Below are 15974 nucleotides of genomic sequence, written 5' to 3'. Positions count from 1 at the left end.
GCGTACACAGGTGCAACCGAGGAATGCATATGCATGCAAGTAGCTCCCATGAGTAGGTCACGCCGATTGCCCTCTTTGGTCGGCACGAAGTGCGCGGTCAAGTGGAATCTTAGTACATATGTGGTGGATGATTTTTCTCAACACAACTAAATAGGAGGTCGATTTTTGCAATAAAACATCTTATGTGGTGAAGTATAAAAAATCTTCAAGTAGCATGTAGAGCATCATTTTCCAATTTCCCCCTTTATACTTCAACTGGACATTTTTGCCGTGCAACGGTGCAAGTGGAAGTGTGGATCATAATCAGTGTGTAAACTCAACTTTCCGCGTACAAGCGAGAATTGCGGAAGCAGTTTGCTTCTGCTACTCCGTGTTGGAGGCGTAAACTTTGGTCCGTAGAGGCGGAATGGTAGCTCTATCGACATCGAGTTCCATACCTGTGGTCTGTCATCTGTGGAGCACACCGCACATGCGCGCACTCCCTCCCCCCTCTCTTCTGCCCCTCCGTCCAGCTTCCGTCTCCGGCCGGCGATGGTGACAGCCGCCGCCACCTCCACGTCGCTCCGGCCGTCGTATCCATCCCCGCCTCGCTTCGCGGTTAGACTATTCACCCTGTTCATCCTGATTTCTTTTCCCAACGAAATCGTGACTTTCTCGACCTCGTTCATCCTTCAATTGTCCGCGCTTATGCCAACAGAGTTTGCCCCGTCGGTGGTGTTGGGGGATTCTGGTGCATCCCGCTGGGCTGAGTGCGTTCCATGCGGAGCGGCGGAGGCGGTTCGTGTTCTGTGCTTGATTTGTGCTTTTAGCTGCATTTACTTGTACGCACTTGGTTGCCTGGTTGGTGCTTCTGGATTAGAAGTGATGGCGTTTTATTCAATTGTTTGATTCTGTTTAATTGGGAACAATGTGTTTTCTCGGCTCATATCCTTAGCCTTGCTGGGCATTTTTCTTATTGAGGGATTAAAAATTTTTAGAACTTAACACAAGATAAGCATCGCAGTGGAACTGTCATTATGGGTTTCTTCCCCCCCCCCCCCCCCCCCCCCCCCCCCCCCCCTCAGCATTGAATTGTGATCCTGACAGTGTAACCGTTCAATTGGAACTACAGTTTAAAAGTTTGGATGTGATAAGGGATAAGGGCTGCTGATGCAAATTTGTGATTATGTTATTACAATCCTTCTATCGTCAGGATCTATGGTTTCAGATTTCTATATTGAATTCGATATGTAATTCGGTAGTATATCGAATTCAATAGTATGACAGTTGAATATTCTTAATTCAGAACTTATGAAGCACTTTGTTATGCGCTGCTGATAAAGCTCCTGAAGAATCCCTGAAGAAGACAATTGAAGTGGATAGGCTGATTGATATGCTGAGGGATGCAAATCCTAGAGAGGTAGATGTGATGTCTGTCTGGCTAACCTGTGGCCATAATTAGATCACATTACCATTTATTGCGGAACTATGTTGCAATTCAGACTTCACTCTATTAATATCTTCCAACTTACTAGTCTGCATCATGCCAAGTTTGACCTTGCTTTCTTATCTTGTTCAAAATCTTCAGAGGCAAACTGAGAAATAATTGATGAACCTATGACTGGACCTAAGTTTGTTTGAACACTTTTGAACTATAGAAGCTAGTTGACTTACACAGATTGCTTTTAGTTTTCTTCCTGTTCTTCATGTTTGTACAGTGTTTGAAGTTTGCCTAAACGTCTCACTATATTAGACTAATGTTTCTACTATATTTTTACAAATACCAAGTTCTTATTCTCTGTTAAATCGACTGGAATAATCCTTGATTGTTTGCTTATTTCTTTTGCATTAATGAGTTCACCTGATTAAATTACTAATGCACCGTTCTTGCTTGTAAACAGCTTGATCAAATAGTGGTTGAAAATGTTCTGGCATTCGATGCTGGTTTCTGGGTTCGGCTGGCAGCTAGAATTGACATCTGCAAATCAGATGATGATAAAGCATGGTTTCACATACGAATACAGTTTGCCTTCCTGTGGATGTTATTATCTTCTATATATATTGATCTAACTTTGTGATTGGTTTCTCGCTTTTGTCTTTTCAGAAAGATTACGAAGAGCTGGCTGAAAATGTCATGAACATTGTTGACAGGCTTGTTCACAAGACTGATGTAAGAACCACGTTCCATCATGCATAAGTCCTCATATAATACAGCTGCCTATGTCTTGATGCGAAGCATGTAAACCTTTCGTGTTTCTTTTTATATTACACAGATATGTGTTGCATGCGGATAATTTTTTCCCTTATTCTATGGAGCAAAAGATTGAACAGTCAACTGATGTGCTGAAGGAAATCATCAGTCCGGCAATTCATGAAGGAGATGTGAAGTGGCCACCAAGAGACCCAGACACTCTCAAATTGATGGAGAAAGTAAGGCCACAACTCTTCCTATGTTTCTGCATCCTTTCTGTTGGTGCTGTCCTTTACATGCATTCTGTCATGGTCTCTGTATTTGCAGTGTCTGTAAAGTTGAGCTTTGTTACACTTTTTTTTGAAAGCTAGAGCTTTGTTACACTCATATGCATTAACTGACAAAATGTGTTGTGCAAATGTGATGGTCAGGGCCGCAAAGGTCCACATCTCTTATGAGAGAATGTGGTTCAGGTTATGCTTTACTCATGCCTGTTGTTACTATTGTCTCTGCTTTTCAACCAATATTTCTTTCAGGCTTGAGAGATTTGATGTCAAACTGTATTTTGTTTCTGTCACATTATCTACATTGAAATGCCATCCCAGGAAATATCACGCCGAGAACAAGAGGGGCAGCTTGATGAGGGATTTCTGTCGGAAGTCAGTGCTCAGTTGAGGCAAGTAAGTATCTTGATTTTTATGCTAGCAAGTGTGTATTGTTCCCAACATTGATCAAATTTTATTTTAGGCTAAACAAGATGGAGATAAACCAGGGCTTCAAGCTATGTTGCAAAAGGTGTTGCAGTTATACGCGGCCACATCTCTCCAAAAGCGGAGTTAGGCTTACAAAGGTATTCTTTCTTTATGCATTACTTTTAGGCTGTTCAACTAGAGATGTTGGGGAAGGTCTACACTTCATTGTTGTCCTGAGTACCTTTCTTCTTTCTACAAGGGGGCAAGTTGTAGCTTCTGAAAAGTTTCTTGAATCTGTAATGCAGGGTCTGGTTGCTGCTCAGAAATTCTCTCTTTCTTTTGCATTTACTAGTTATGATATCTTATAAATAGAGATTGTGCAATGCAGCACATGAGAATGAGTGGAACAAGGTGCTACTTGATGGACTTACAGTTGGAAAAGGAGATGTTTCACCCGACGAACTTTATGCTGTTATTTGTAAGAGAACTGAGAGGGTCTTAATTCGAACCGTAAGATTCACAAACTTCTGGATTCTACAAAGAGCAGGGCCTTGTCATCAGCATCTTTCTCAACATCTTTTCCCCTCTTCTTTATTTTCCTTTTTTATAGGAAGGTGGTTCTTATCAGCAACACGTTCTTGTCGAGTTTCTAAAAGAGATACAAGCTAGAGCAAAGGAAGTTGTTAAAGTGCTTCAAGGACCAACGATTTAAGGCCTGATGGTCCCATTTACAGGATACAGGTTTTGCTCTCTTTGAGCATAGTCTGATGGGCTGAAGATCAGAAATCGTTTGACGGAAAACTAGAAGCAGGTAGGTACCACCTTTTTTTCCGCATACATCCTTTTTCGTGCGCGCTAACAGATTCTGCCTTTGAGTTCAGAATTTCAGATACATACACCTGATGCTGGCTCCTGATCAAGTGATCAGTGATCGCAATGGATTGAAACGACAGTCCACTCTCTCACGAGAACGAACGATGTGGAGTCAGGAGCAGTGCGTGATTGCAGTGTATCGCGTGCGCTTATCCTGAGTGGCACGCATTCTAGTTTCCCTGTCCTTTAACGGCTAGCTAGATTTGCTGTTGGGGTAATGAAATTTTGAAAGTTTCTGTCAGCTGAAAAACTGCGACACTACACAGAAATTGCATGATCAAATATACTCAGTGATGCAGATTTGGGGATTTATACTCTGTTCTTTTCTTTCGCCTTTTTGTGGCAATAAGGTAGAGAAGATTCAATCCTGATACTGAAGTTTCTGTGGAACTCTCGGTGGCTATCTAACCTGTTCTCCAACTCACATGTTTCCTTCTGTGGCTGTGGATCTGAATCTTTCTTGTGTGATGTGTGCGGCCTCGTGGTTATGAATTCGATCGTTTTTTATCTTCAGATGTTGATTCGACTCTGCTAATTACCTTCCTCGAAAAGAAGTCACACCGATCGAAATTCGACTCTTCAGTCTCTTCTTCCATGGGCAGAGAGAGATGGCAAGCCAAACGCAACGTGCCGTGTGTCAGTTCGTTCGTCCGCGCTGGCTTGAGGCAGTTGGACTCTGACCCTCCAAACTCCCGACCCAATCACGCAGCAGCCTCCTCCGCGTGCCTTCCCCCTTCCGACGACGCGACCTCTCGGCTGTATGCTGGGCGCCGTCCTCCGCGTCCCGGCCCCGATCCCGCCGCCACTGCTCCCCACGCTGCCGCGCCCTCTCCTCACCCTCCGCCGCTGCCGCAGCTACTGCATCCCGCCTGGGACGCCGCCCATGGCCTCGGCCGGCCCCCGCGACGGCGGCGGCGCCACGAAGCCCGACGCCGCGCCATCGCCATCGCCGGCGCCCGCGCCCGCGCCCGCGCCGGTGCCGCAGCCGCCCGAGAAGCCGCTCCCGGGCGACTGCTGCGGCAGCGGCTGCGTGCGCTGCGTCTGGGACATCTACTTCGACGAGCTCGACGCGTACGACAAGGCCCTCGCCGCCCACGCGGCGGCCTCCTCGGGCTCCGGCGTCAAGGACGACTCCGCTGATACCAAGCCCAGTGACGGCGCCAAGTCCTGAACCGCCCGTCATGTGTATGCCCTCTTCTGTTCCCAATTGAATTAGATTACTGGCTGCCTCAGTCATCAGAGTCAGATACGCCGCTACCAATTCTTAACATTGTTGCCTGCTGCGGTGTGTGCTAGATTGAGATGCTTTGTCACCGCACCCTTATTGTTGTGTAACAAGATAAACTCATTATTAGCAATCAAAAGAAAGATTCAATTTCTCTGAGCATTTTATTGATTTATTCATCTCAATCAGTAGCTGAATTCTAGTCAAGCAGGAACCCCAACCAATCACCAATGCCATTAGGATCGGGAGAAATTAGCAGGTTACATCTTGTTCGTCTCACCATCACCAGTGGTGGTCGAATGGTAACACACACGCACGCACACTAGCTTATGCATCGACGTAGAACTTGCTGATCATCGTCCGAACCACAAGAGGGATCCTCACCGTGTGGGCGCCATCCTCCCATGTCAGGCTACCGAAGGTGTACCTCCCTTGCACCTTCAGTTTGGCCTGGAACGTCACCTTGAACGTTAACCTTCTCACAGTCGAGTTGAAGGTCAGGAGTGAGGGGCTGATGGCCACATCCACCCCTGGCGGAGGTTCCACGTGAGCTCTGTACTTTGACATGACTGAGCCAACATTGGTGACTGTTCTTGACACTGTAAGCTTGCCCCTCAGTTCGGGAATGGTGATGGATGGCAGATTCAGGTTCAGTTGCGTCTTCGGTGTGTGCTGACATGTTGCATGCTGTTGAGTCATGGAGCTGATGGCCGAGCTGTTGTAGCCCATGGAGCAAAGGAAGCGCACATAGTCAGATGTTCCCATGTCATACACAAGGCCGGGGTGTGCAGCCCTATTTGGATTCACATGACCACCTCCATAATCAAATGGGTTTGCCTGATTGTAGGGTGCCGCCTCAGATACAATTTCAAATCCATAATTGTCATGGATATTGGCTGCAAGGTATTGACTTGGTAAGGGTCAAAAACATCTTTGATTAGGGAAGCAGATGAAGCATTACCTGTTGTGACAAGTGCTGATTTTACTGCAGCAGGACTCCAATTAGGATGCATTGATTTGAGAAGAGCAGCCACGCCCGAAATGTGTGGGCAGGACATCGAGGTTCCTGAATCAATCTTGAAGTTCACAGATCCAATGGCGGATGATATGGCAGCAGCAGGTGTCCATGCGGCCAAAATGTTGACACCTGGGGCGGCGATGTCTGGCTGCAGAAGAAGGTGCAGAGTTTTCTCAACCAACTAGGACAGGCACTAAGGATGAATTTTGATCAGTTGGAGGAGATGTTTTACCTTCAGAACAGAGGGGGACAGAGAACTTGGACCCCGAGATGAGAAATATGCAACTTCTGGGCCTATCAGTTCTCCAAGAATTGTTTTTGCTGAGCTAAACTGAACTGTTGGGTTCCTGTGTACAAAAAAGAAATTATTTGAAATTTGCCATCAATAACAGCATGTTGCTAGATTATTACAACTGTTGAAATATATAGGTCAATGTTTGGATACCTCATGCTAGTAGTGTATGCAAGTATAGCTGTTCCAACTTGATAGTCTACTTGAACACAGGGAATGTCGAATGAAGATGCGATATCCTTGGTTAAGAACTGGGCGAAGATGACTCCAACGCCACGAGCTTTCTTGACAGTCTCTACTGCTACTGATGCTGATCTCTGTGCTCTTGTTTGGAAGCAAAGCACCACATTTCCTTTCACTAGTGTAGAATTCAGAGATCCTGCAGTGCAGCTTCTGCAAAGACATCAGCCAATATGGAAGATGAATTCAAAGAATTATCAGATGAGACTGAGGACGATAAAGCTTACCTTGCATCTGTATCATCTGCATTATTGGATGCAATATCTTCAGCATAGACTACACGCATACTTTTGGCAGGATGCTTTCCAGAGTACAATGTTTGACCCTGCATAACATCAGAATGTGAGGCACAAATACTGGCATATCATGTGCTTGCATTACAACCTCAAGTCTCAACCCAAAATTCAGATGAAACTCTTACCACATAGGTGCTATTGTTTCCAAGGGTGATCTTTGTGAGGAAAGTCCTGTCAAGTGTGCCAGCAGCAACAGTCACAATCCAGGGTGCCGAGTTGATCACGGTCTCTGAATAAGGCCCAGAGTTTCCTGCAGAGCAGACCACAACAATCCCTTTTGCAACAGCATGGAAGGATCCAATGGACAAGACATCATCAACATAAGCAGGGAGGGGTGGCGCTTGACCCAGGGACACTGAAAGCACATCGACGCGGTCATGTATAGCATCGTCAAAAGCAGCAAGTATATCTGCAGAAGTGCAATCTCCGGTGGCCCAGCACACTTTGTAAACGGCCAGCCTAGCGTTCGGTGCCCCTCCCCTTGCAACACCACTGGCAAGGCCCCTGAAGTTCGCATTCGCTACCAGAGCACCAGCAGCAGTGGATGCCGTGTGTGTGCCATGCCCGACAGCATCTCTCGCGGACATAAACTCATAGATGTCGGTTGTGTTCATCTTGCCATACTCAGCTTCGTACCCTTTGATGTACCATTTTGCGCCTATTATTTTCCTATCCTATCATGAATTTGAAGTCACTACCAGGACAACCAGTAGAATTCAAGCAGGGACAAAATCTCTTACAGGCAAGCAGTATTGCAGTAAGGTGAAAATTAAGTGCAGGCCAACCTGTTGCAGTTAGAAGCATTGAATCTGTCTCCGGCTATGCACCGCCCTTTCCACCGCCGTGGAACCTCGCCGATGCCGTCGTCTCTAAAACTGGCCGACTCTGGCCATATCCCTGAAAAGTGCAGACCAACAGGACGCCTCAATCTTACCGGTGCAATGCCAGTCCTAATCCCAATGCTACCACAGAAAATGGAGAGACAATAATCTCACCAGTATCTAGCACGCCGATAATGGAATCCTCCCCAAATCTACTCTCCGAGAGGATTCCACCCGATGGCGACGGTTTCAGTCGCATGAAATCCCAGCTCCTGGTGGTGTGCAGGTCGAGGACACGATTCCGCACCACTCGCACGACTCCAGGCCAATCTTCAACACAGCAATTTAATCGGAGCCGCCAAATTAAAAGACACAAGAAAGCAGCAGGGGCTTCGTCAGCATCACATAGGGAAGCCGAAGGTCTGAGCAGAAGACGAGGTCAGTGAAAATGTGAGCTCACCGGCGAGCTGCGCCGCCTGCCTGTCCGTGAGCACGGCGGCGAACCCGGAGAAGCCGTGCCGGTAGCTGTAGAGGATGGCGTCCTTGGCCGCCGGCTCGCTGCAAAGCTCGCCGCCATGAGGATATATTGCAGCTAATCCATAGGCGAAGCTCAGAATGAGGCCGATGAATGGTGGGCTCACTCACCTGCCGAGGACGGCGGCGAGCATGCCGTGGTGCGAGTCCCGGACCAGCGCCGGCTGCAGCTCCGGGCTCCTCTCCCCCATGTACACAATGTACACCTGCAGCGACGCCAAGGCAACGAAACTGTGTCAAGGCAAGAACCGCCCATGATGGATCGGGAAGCCGAACCACGAGGAGGACGCCATTCGGGCTCACTCACATTGCTGCAGGCAGAGGGGCCGAAATGAAGCAACAGCAGCAGCAGCAGGACGAAGAAGCCGAGCAGGGCGGCCATGTCTGGCCGCTGCGTTACCAGCTCGCAGGCGGATGAAAGCAAGACGAAGCTGACGCAGACGGGTACCGGAGCCGGAGTGGAGTGGTTTGAAAGGGAGGAGGTAGAGGGGTTGGTGTGTGGGTGGCCGGCCGTGGGCCGTGGCCGCCTCCTCGCTCGCACTACAGCAGTCTACAGGAACAAGGAGAGGCTTTTCTCAGGTCTCGGCTGCCTGGCTGGATTGGATTCAAATCCCGTGCTTACTACCACCGTACTGTTGCGGCGCGGATTGGTTTGTTTACGCTTTGTTCTCCCCTCCTTTCCTGACGCCACGACGTGCTCCTTGGCCTCGGTTTCTTTAATGGAGATGCTCGCTCAGTGACTGTGCGTCCTATCTGCCAGCCACAGGCCGCTGTGTGTTCTGCGTGCGCGCCCCTGGTGTGGTGTGGCGTTCGGCCGAACGCGTCGTGCTCGTTGCCGGAACGCCGAGTGCTCTGCTCCCCCATGCTTCCTCGCTTGGGTGGTGGAGGGATTTCGGTGCCATCTCGTGTTGCTTTCTCTCCGGATCTTCGTGATGGGTGGGGGGAGGGAAATTACAAGAAAGCATGCGTTGCGGTAGGCTCGCCGGCACGTTTGTTAAAATGTTACAGTGCTTTGGTGAGGGTTGAGTGCCTTGGTTATCTTCCTTGTAAGTTTGGTTTAGGGTTGGGTGTTTTGGGGATCTTGCTTCCCGGCCCGAAGACGGGATGTGCCCGACAAGGCCATGGAATCTCTCGACACATGGACGGGTTGTAGGATCGTTGCTTCGTGAGCCTCGGACCACACGTGTGATCATTGCCTCCTCGTTTAGCGCTTCTCTAGCTTTGCCTTGGAAGAAACACGACCCTCCAAACAGGCGGTCTAAAGACTGGCGTACTCTTTATTTTCATGTAAAGAAAAAAGATCCAGTGGATAATTAGGCAAGCCTGCCAGAGAGCTTAATGATCCTTTTCTGAAGATCCAATCAGATAAACTTGTACAGCCGTATGATGGCCTTTCATGCAGGCTTGCTGTTCATGCAGGCACAAAGCACTGCTTGCATCTGCATTACCGCAGAGGATCAGGATCTGGATGAACAGAGGTTAACTAAACAATACAACAATCTCCTTGTCAAGACCACTGGCTCTTAAGATACATTTTCAAGAAGGAACATTCCAACGCACCACTTGGATCTTCACTAACACATCTGGTAACTACGGATTAAGTAGAAAATAACACAGACGCACTGAAGAGACAACCCAGTTGACCTACGCGTGGACTTCATCATCAGTGGGCACCTCTTTTCATGTCCTGATGCTGTCATCACTCATCAGTTTGGGTGGTGCTTTGGTTTCAAGTCCATACCCGGCAGCTTTGGTTTCTCTTTTAGGGCGTGTTTGGTAGGGCTCTAGCTCCGGCTCCGGCCGCGGTTTCTGCTGGAGCCCTACCAAAGTGCAACGTACGAAATGGCTCCGCGAGCGAAGCATCCACGGAGCCGGAGCCTTTTTTTTACTGCCGAGGAGGAGTCAAAAATAGTGGCTCCTCCGGCTCCTCTTGTCGTTGCCCACCGTTGCCCTCGGGGGGAGGGGCCACAGGCAGGCGGCGGCCGACGGCGACGGTGGGGGCGGAGACGACCGGGAGGTGGGGACGGAGATAGTGACGGCCGGGATGAAGTGGGAGGCGGGGGGCGGAGGCGGTGGGGGGCGGCCGTCGGCGACAGCAGGAGAGCTCCGGCGGCGGTGAGTGGATCGGTAGTGGGAGGATAGGGAAGAGAGAGAAGAATGGGAGGTCGGCGTGGGAGGATAGGGAAGAGAGAAGGAGAGAAAAGAAATAGGAAAAGGAAAAGGAATAGGAGGAGAGAAAAGAAATAGGAAAAGAAAATAGAAGGAGAAAAGAAGGAAAATAAATAAGAAGTAAAGAAAAAAAAGAAAAGAAAAATGAAAAGGTATTATGGGTATTTCATCTTATCTAATCATTTTAAACTATATGGAAGAGCCGTTTTGCCGAACGGTTTTCCAAAAAGAGCTAGAGCCGAAGAAACCACTCCAGCCGAGGAGCTAGAGCCGAAGCTGTTTTCGGAGGAGCTGGAGTCCTGCCAAACTATCCTTTAGATGATGACCGAGCCCTGCTCTGATGCTTTCTCCTTTTGAACTTTACAGCAGCACTCGCCGCTAGATCTTGCCCCCCTTTTGAATGTTCAAAACCGCAGGTCCCTTTAATGGCGTCGGGTCTGTGAACTCGTGATGCCATGCCTTTGCCAAGCGCTGATGGGTGGCAGCCAGGAGGAGCGTGGCCCGGCAGTGCGCCGCAGCCGCAGGAGGGCAGGGGGCTGCCGCCAGGAACTGGGGGGAGCGGATGAGATGAGAATCATGAGATCACCGGCCGGCGGCCGCCTCACAATTTGGAAGACCGGCAGCTTTCCTTGGCGCCTGGCTCTGGCTGCAGCTCGAGTGCCGACTGACAAAGGCCAAATAATTGGCACCTTTTGAGCAAATCATTTGGGATATTTCCTCCTTTTTTCTTTTGTGTTTGCAGCCTCAAGTACAGAGTGGCAGCACAAGTTTGAAAGGATACGGTGTGCATGGCCAGCTTCAGGTCAATGCTCATCCTCAGAGGCCAGCTTCAGCGTAGCATGAACGCACCAGTCAGCACCCTGCACCCAGCAGTTCGTATTCGTAGTATAATATTTTTCCTGCACAGAATTCAGAGATCCAGAACGCCGGGCAATGGCCGAGCCACGTCCGGAGCACGGCGTTTGAGCCGTGGCCGAGGAACGGGACTACGGGAGGAGCAGGAGCAGGAGCGTGAGGGGCGACCGGGCGGGGCGAGAAGGCTGTGGCAGGCAGGTGCCACTAGTAGGTGGGACTTTTACTGGGCACGGATATTTCATGCGACTGATGTGATGTGACGCGATGTCAGGGCAGGGCAGGCTCCCCGCCTGGCGCCGTGCGCCCGTTTCCCGTCGGCCGTTGCCCCCGGGCTTGCCGGCCCAAGTTTGAATCGCCCCGCCCCGACGAGGACGACCACACGGACCCGTCGCACTGGACACTAGTTGCTTCAGGCTTGAGCCGTGGCCGGTGGTCAATTGGAGTAAACAAGGACCAGATCCGGTGCAGCTGCAACCGGTCTCACTCCGCGCCTGTGAGATGATGAGCTCTGAAGGAGGGAGGTACAGTGACCGGAGAGCATGTGCGTGCGCGTGGGTTCTGGGCTTCTGGTTCTGGCACTGGCAGGTGGCAGCGCAGACGACCGTTCAACTCTGAACGCATTCAACTAGACTAGCAGCTGAGCAGAGATGAGATGCCAGATCCGAGTGAAAAGGTGCGCGGGGGCGTATGCGGTATGCGTATCTACAAGGAGTAAAAAAGTGCACGCGGACAGATTCAGTATAGACCGAAATACGGAACGACGTACCTTTTGCAACTCTGAAAATGAGATGCGATTCTGAATGTGGCAAAAAAAAAAAAAATGACACTCAACAGCTGAAGTGAACAATAGCACATACCATGGCCTTCCTGTTAACAGTAGAAGAATGAAACTTGCCCCATTGAGTTCCATTGTGACCGGTTGACATTATTCATCAGTACACCCGAAATTCCATTTTCACGTCATCCAAACAGAAGTTATTTGCATGTACACCATCGGGCTACTACAAAGTCATGCAGGTACAGAAAGGAAATTTGGTGTCCCAGCAAGGCACCATTTCTTTCTTATCAATGAAACTGGAGCTGCTTCTCACTGGGATGGTAAAATTATGATCTGTCAGGTAGGCCTTTTGTAGTGTTTGCATCATGAAACATTTTTCTCCAGCTCTCAACCTGTGCACGGATGACCATCAGCACGGCTACTATTTCGGTGGGCGGCGATCAGGGTAAAATATGTCCTGGATATTTTCCTTGATATAATTGGCCGTTTTGTTTAGATTCTTGGCCACACCTGAAGCGACCAGTCCGGCACTCCTCTTAAACCTGCACCATCCTTATTCATCAGCAAGTCAATTTAACAAAGTGGGGACCAAGAAGAGTGAGATGTAGAATGTAGCTTTCCTTCCCAAGAATTCCTGTCTCGCCAAGTGCGCGGGTCTCTGTTGTCCCTCCTGGTGAGAGCGGGTGGTAGCTGCTGCGAAAAGAAACATGAATGCATTACTAGGATTAAGTTCGATAGCTACAAATGATCAATGGCAGATATGTTTTGCTGATATCAATAAAACAAAGAGACAGGACAAATCAAACTTTCTAGATGACAGATCAATTTGATTAAACATAATAACAATATGGCATAATAGTTTAGCATGAATCCTACCAGCTCATGCCCTGTAATTTTATTCAAAAGAAATGAAAGGGTCACATATGTATATTGGGTTTTGAATACAGCACTGCAGTTGGCTGTGGTTCTAAAGTATGTCCATGTCCCAACTCCCAACTAATGTGTTTGGTGGATCACAATCAGTTCCAACTTTAGCATCAGGCTACCAGGGATGAAGTTAGATGAGAATTGACGACTGGATATAACATAAAGAAAAAACTCCACATACCATCCTTTGAAACATGTGCTGGAGCTTGTTGTGCAGTTGACGGTTGTTTCTCGACCAATCTGCTGTCCACCAATAGCTGCAGGTACATTTCTCACTTCTATTAGGACCATGCACAGAACTTCCACAACTAGATAAATGTACATAAGCATAGCCTAATAGCAATCATAAAAGTAAAGTATACTATTGGGAGGCAGAAAGTTAATTCATTGTTCAGAGAGCACTGCATACTCCAGAACAGAGTTTGACAGAGAGCTACCATTCATTGATATCCAGTGGGATTGAGCCACAAGGATTCACAAGAGTCATATGGGCTGATGCCCGTATGTATCCATGAGAGTATACAGAAGAATCTTTTCAGGGAGATTGGGAATCAAAGCAGTCAAAAGTGAGATCACATTACAAGTTACAGGGTTAGGTCAAGATTCGGATTTCCTCATGTCTGATATGATTGCTGGTGGTAGGAAGAAAAAAACCACTATAAATCAAATGTGAGCAGCGGCGTGAAAAAGGACAAGCAACAACATCCACTACAACGAAATGAAATTATCAGGTAAAAAGACAATTCTCCTCGTCATGTATGCAAGTAGAAAAGCAACTCTAATGGCAACAGTTAATTGGCACGATGCAGTTAATGGGGACTTAGTGCTCACATATCTTTTACAAGCTATAAATTCTATTCCTACTTGAGATATATATCGGGAAAATGACAAAGCTTGCATGAAAAGAATGATGCAGAAAAATACACATTGGCTAGCCTGATGAGTATCTACTAAATCAAAAGTATGAAGAAATTTGGTGAGCCTTATTATGTTATAATCACTAACTACATATGCTGTGGTATGTTTCTATACATGAAAATTAACAGAAACAGATCAGATACACATGCCGGCAGCTCAGCAGCTGCATCGGACCATTGGGGAAAAAACATAAATAGCTAATTTCAGAGCTTGCATGAAAAAGAAGGATGCAGAAAAATACACATTGGCTATGAGTATCTACAAAATCAAAAGTATGAAGAAATTTGGTAAGCCTTATTATGTCATATTCACTAACTACATATGCTGTGGTATGTTTCTATACACGAAAATTAACAGAAACAGATCAAATACTGATGCCGGCAGCTGCATCGGGCCATTGAAAAAAAACATAACATAAATAGCTAATTTCAGAGCTTCAGACTGTAAACAAGAGAGAAAAACTAACCTCAAGCCCCCGGCAATACGGCAACAACGTCTTGCCCTCGCTCTCGCCACCTCTGCTGTCCCTGTTGTCCACGTACATGGAGTAACCCGCGCACCCGTACCTGAACTGCCTCAGATCATGCCCCTGAGACATCGCCTCTTCCTTAGGCTCATCCACCACGTAGTTCGGAACTAACACACCAAATCATCAATAGCCTCGTGAGATCTTCGGATCAGGCGTCACTAAATTAGCATCCAAAAGGAGGCAACTTTGTGGATTGGGTAGCGAGTATGGGTCTATAGATTGCAGATTCGAGGCGCATCGGGTTAGATTTTGTGACCTTGGGGGATGGAGCGGGGGATCCCGACACAGATGGGGTTGTAGCCGCGGGACTTGAGCACCGACGAGTAGTAGAGGCAGCCCTTGCAAGACTTCCCTTTTCGCGGCGGCGCCGGACCAGCGGCACCTCCGGCCGCCGCGGCGCCGGACTCCGGCGATGCCTCACCCATATCTGTCGATCTGTTCCCCACCCTCCTCTCCTACCTCCGTGAGACCGTGACGACGAAATTAGCTGTCCAATGGGAAATCCGCGCTGGCTGCCATGTGGGACCGCTCGCCTTCACGACTTGGGTTCCTCGCTTGCGCTCAGGAAAGAAAGGTAGCCGACGGATCCGAATCGGGCTGGCGTAGGAGGGGCCCATTACGGCCCATTGTGAATGATTGGGCTGTCTGCCGTCCGTGCGGGCCGACGTGCCAAACTCTGACTGAGCTCGGCACAGGAAGGGTATTTGTGCCAGGTCGGGCCTTCACAAGGCACGATCTCTGCCGTGGCCACGTAAGCCCATTAATCCTCCAAGCACAGATCCACCCGAAAGATCCTCCAAGCCCATTAAGTGGGCCAAGTTTCAATGATGCACTGAATAGAAAAATCCATCCAAGCAAGGAACAGAACTAGCAACAAAAAGGGAGGAGGACAGAGAAGGATTTGCTGCATCCCTAAATGTTGTGGAGAATATCCATTGTTGCATCAAATATCTTGTTTACGAATGTTTCAGCCCTATGTAATATTTCGTGCTTTTATCATTGCTGCAACACGTGTGGTTTATTTTTTGAGTGGTTCATTTTACCTGTTGCACCTCTGGTTCTCATCCATTTCAAATTTGTTGTAGCAGTGCTTTCTGTTTGTTGCAATACAAAGCTCATGGAAGTTACGATCCATGTGTGTTTTTTAGTATTTTATTTTGCTTATTGCAGCAGCATTCCATTGTGCTTGACTTGTGCCTGTCCAGCCATTACACGTTCTCTGCTGCTCAGGTGTTGTTGAATTCTGATTCACCACAGCTCGAAAATCAAAATAATAAAAAGAATTTTGATCCACACCACAACTTCTTCATACACAAATCATAGATTCCGTGGAGGGATCGCCGGATTGGAGTTGGAGGCAAATCTATTATCTTAATATAATAGTGTTAAAAGAAGGCACCACGTTAATCTAAAACAGAGAAGAATATACATCGTTGGATTTTATGAAGATCTAATGGTGCAAATTAATCCAAAGATCCAACATAATTATTATGCACCACGTTCGCCGAGAGGACCTAGAAATTACCACACTAATCTAAAAAAGAGAAGAATATACACCGTTGGATTTTATGAAGATCTAATAGTGCAAACTAATCCAAAGAACCAAAATAAGTACTATGCAAAATACAATTACTAAA

At 47.9% G+C, this 15974-nt stretch overlaps 3 protein-coding genes across 17 annotated transcripts; 1 reads left to right on the top strand and 2 right to left on the bottom strand.

The window, feature by feature from the left end:
- Positions 1–422: 422 nt before the first annotated feature.
- Positions 423–5122, top strand: LOC117843302 (uncharacterized). Of its 14 annotated transcripts, none has more exons than XM_072291508.1 (11): positions 426–597; positions 698–777; positions 1286–1399; positions 1881–2149; positions 2253–2409; positions 2602–2643; positions 2776–2846; positions 2918–3020; positions 3251–3372; positions 3473–3673; positions 3744–5122. In XM_072291508.1, the coding sequence occupies exon 11, from the start codon at positions 4496–4498 to the stop codon at positions 4904–4906; it is 411 nt and encodes a 136-aa protein (XP_072147609.1). In that variant the 5' UTR covers positions 426–597; positions 698–777; positions 1286–1399; positions 1881–2149; positions 2253–2409; positions 2602–2643; positions 2776–2846; positions 2918–3020; positions 3251–3372; positions 3473–3673; positions 3744–4495; the 3' UTR covers positions 4907–5122. The 14 variants fall into 14 exon arrangements, 9 of the variants coding, with proteins under 9 accessions (XP_072147610.1, XP_072147607.1, XP_072147609.1 ...); XM_072291505.1 differs by having other exon boundaries at positions 427–597; positions 2776–2850; XR_011897380.1 differs by lacking the exon at positions 2602–2643 and having other exon boundaries at positions 432–597; positions 1881–1979; positions 2084–2149; positions 2918–3021; positions 3744–4047.
- A 44-nt stretch (positions 5123–5166) lies between these two features.
- Positions 5167–8884, bottom strand: LOC117843300 (subtilisin-like protease SBT3.6). The gene is made up of 11 exons (XM_034723870.2): positions 8469–8884; positions 8273–8367; positions 8088–8185; positions 7802–7957; positions 7592–7703; positions 6932–7475; positions 6738–6835; positions 6424–6663; positions 6211–6325; positions 5922–6126; positions 5167–5856 (listed from the first exon to the last, which is right to left on the bottom strand). The coding sequence occupies exons 1-11, from the start codon at positions 8541–8543 to the stop codon at positions 5288–5290; spliced, it is 2307 nt and encodes a 768-aa protein (XP_034579761.1). The 5' UTR covers positions 8544–8884; the 3' UTR covers positions 5167–5287.
- Positions 8885–12020: 3136 nt separating this feature from the next.
- On the bottom strand, positions 12021–14845 carry LOC117843301 (uncharacterized). 2 transcript variants are annotated; one of them, XM_072291500.1, is made up of 5 exons: positions 14594–14845; positions 14275–14444; positions 13072–13147; positions 12586–12653; positions 12021–12507 (listed from the first exon to the last, which is right to left on the bottom strand). In XM_072291500.1, the coding sequence occupies exons 1-5, from the start codon at positions 14760–14762 to the stop codon at positions 12385–12387; spliced, it is 606 nt and encodes a 201-aa protein (XP_072147601.1). In that variant the 5' UTR covers positions 14763–14845; the 3' UTR covers positions 12021–12384. The 2 variants fall into 2 exon arrangements, with proteins under 2 accessions (XP_072147601.1, XP_072147600.1); XM_072291499.1 differs by having other exon boundaries at positions 12586–12656; positions 14594–14843.
- Between the last annotated feature and the right edge of the window lie 1129 nt (positions 14846–15974).

The sequence above is a fragment of the Setaria viridis genome, chromosome 2 (assembly GCF_005286985.2).
Source record: "Setaria viridis chromosome 2, Setaria_viridis_v4.0, whole genome shotgun sequence".
Classification (NCBI taxonomy): Eukaryota; Viridiplantae; Streptophyta; class Magnoliopsida; order Poales; family Poaceae; genus Setaria; species Setaria viridis.
This window is presented reverse-complemented; position numbering and strand designations above follow the sequence as displayed.